Source organism: Poecilia latipinna, unplaced genomic scaffold, assembly GCF_001443285.1.
Source record: "Poecilia latipinna isolate Pla-1442-1.1 unplaced genomic scaffold, P_latipinna-1.0 Scaffold563, whole genome shotgun sequence".
Classification (NCBI taxonomy): Eukaryota; Metazoa; Chordata; class Actinopteri; order Cyprinodontiformes; family Poeciliidae; genus Poecilia; species Poecilia latipinna.
The window spans coordinates 70,385-71,715 of record NW_015113179.1 but is presented as its reverse complement, the minus strand read 5'-3'; the positions used below and the strand labels follow the sequence as shown (position 1 = coordinate 71,715).

The 1,331-nt window shown below is 39.6% G+C and overlaps 1 protein-coding gene across 1 annotated transcript in view; it reads right to left on the bottom strand.

The window, feature by feature from the left end:
• Positions 1-1,331, bottom strand: part of kiaa1109 (KIAA1109 ortholog) — an 84,961-nt gene that overhangs the window by 55,418 nt on the left and 28,212 nt on the right. The window contains exon 26 of the mRNA XM_015041703.1: positions 853-1,103. Coding sequence (XP_014897189.1) covers positions 853-1,103 — 251 coding nt within the window. The remainder of the gene's footprint in view (positions 1-852; positions 1,104-1,331) is intronic.

The window sequence follows — 1,331 nt, the reverse complement described above, 5'->3', positions numbered from 1 at the left end:
ACAGAGACACAGAGAGACACAGAGAGACACAGAGAGAGACACAGAGACACACAGAGACACAGAGAGAGACACAGAGACACACAGAGACACAGAGAGAGACACAGAGACACACAGAGAGACACAGAGAGAGACACAGAGACACAGAGACAGAGACACACCTTGTTTTGGTTTTAATTACATCACATCCACCAATCAGGAAAATCTTTTTCTTCCCTTTAACATTATAAAATATTTCCAGGTTTTATTAATAAACATGATTTAGGATGAATCATGAATGATTCTCCTAAAAATTATAAGAATATTTTGTTTAAAGTAAAAATATAAAATTAAAACTCAAAAATAAAAAATATGTAAGAAAATACAAAATATCAAATTAAAAAAATTAACAATAAAACTGCTATATAAAAATAAGTCGAATAGTTTTAAAACTTCAAAGTCTAAAATCAAAACAAATAAAATAATATAGTCTAAACTGATGATACTGTGACACTTATAATACAAATAAAAAACAGAAAACATTTGAAAAGGGAAGAATAAAATAAATACAAAAAATAAAATTTTAATTAAAAAATTTAAAGAAATTTAAACATTTCAAAATATATTGAGAATAAAAATAAATGAGAAGCATCAATTAAAAGCTGAAATTAGTTACTATTGAACCTTCTCTCCAGTAAACTCCGTCCACACAGACCAATAACTAAAATAATACCAAGTAATTATTACATCAATAATAGAGCAGATCATTATTGACTCTTGGATTATTAAAAACCTCGCCGCTGTGAACCGCTGCTTCCTGTTCTCCTCCAGCAGCTCCCCGTCAATAGCGTAGCATTAGCATGCTCAGCTACTCACCGTCCACTTTGGGCGTCTCCTTGGTGACGATCCACTCGGTGGGCTGCAGCAGCGACTGGCCGTAGCTCATGTCGGACTCGGCGCTGGAAGAGGAGAAGGCGGACGAGGACGACGGCGTCAGCTCCTCCAGCCTGAAGAAGTCTAGACCCATGTTGGTTCCCCCAAAGAACCTGCAGCCCCCCAGGCAGCCGCAGCGGTTCCGGCTGCGTTTACCGCGCAGGCTGGCGTCATCGGGCCACAGGAACCAGAGCCTGGAGGAGGCGGAGAGGAAGGCACTGTCTAAACACAGAGAACTGTTCCTACAGCCAACAGGGAGCACTTTCTACTCCCTACAGGACTGTTAGCTTAGCATAATGGTTCTACATTCAACAGGACTGTTGTCGTCAGGCTAGCAGTTAGCTTAGCGTAATGGTTCTACTCCCTACAGGACTGTTAGCTTAGCATAATGGTTCTACATTCAACAGGACTGTTGTCGTCAG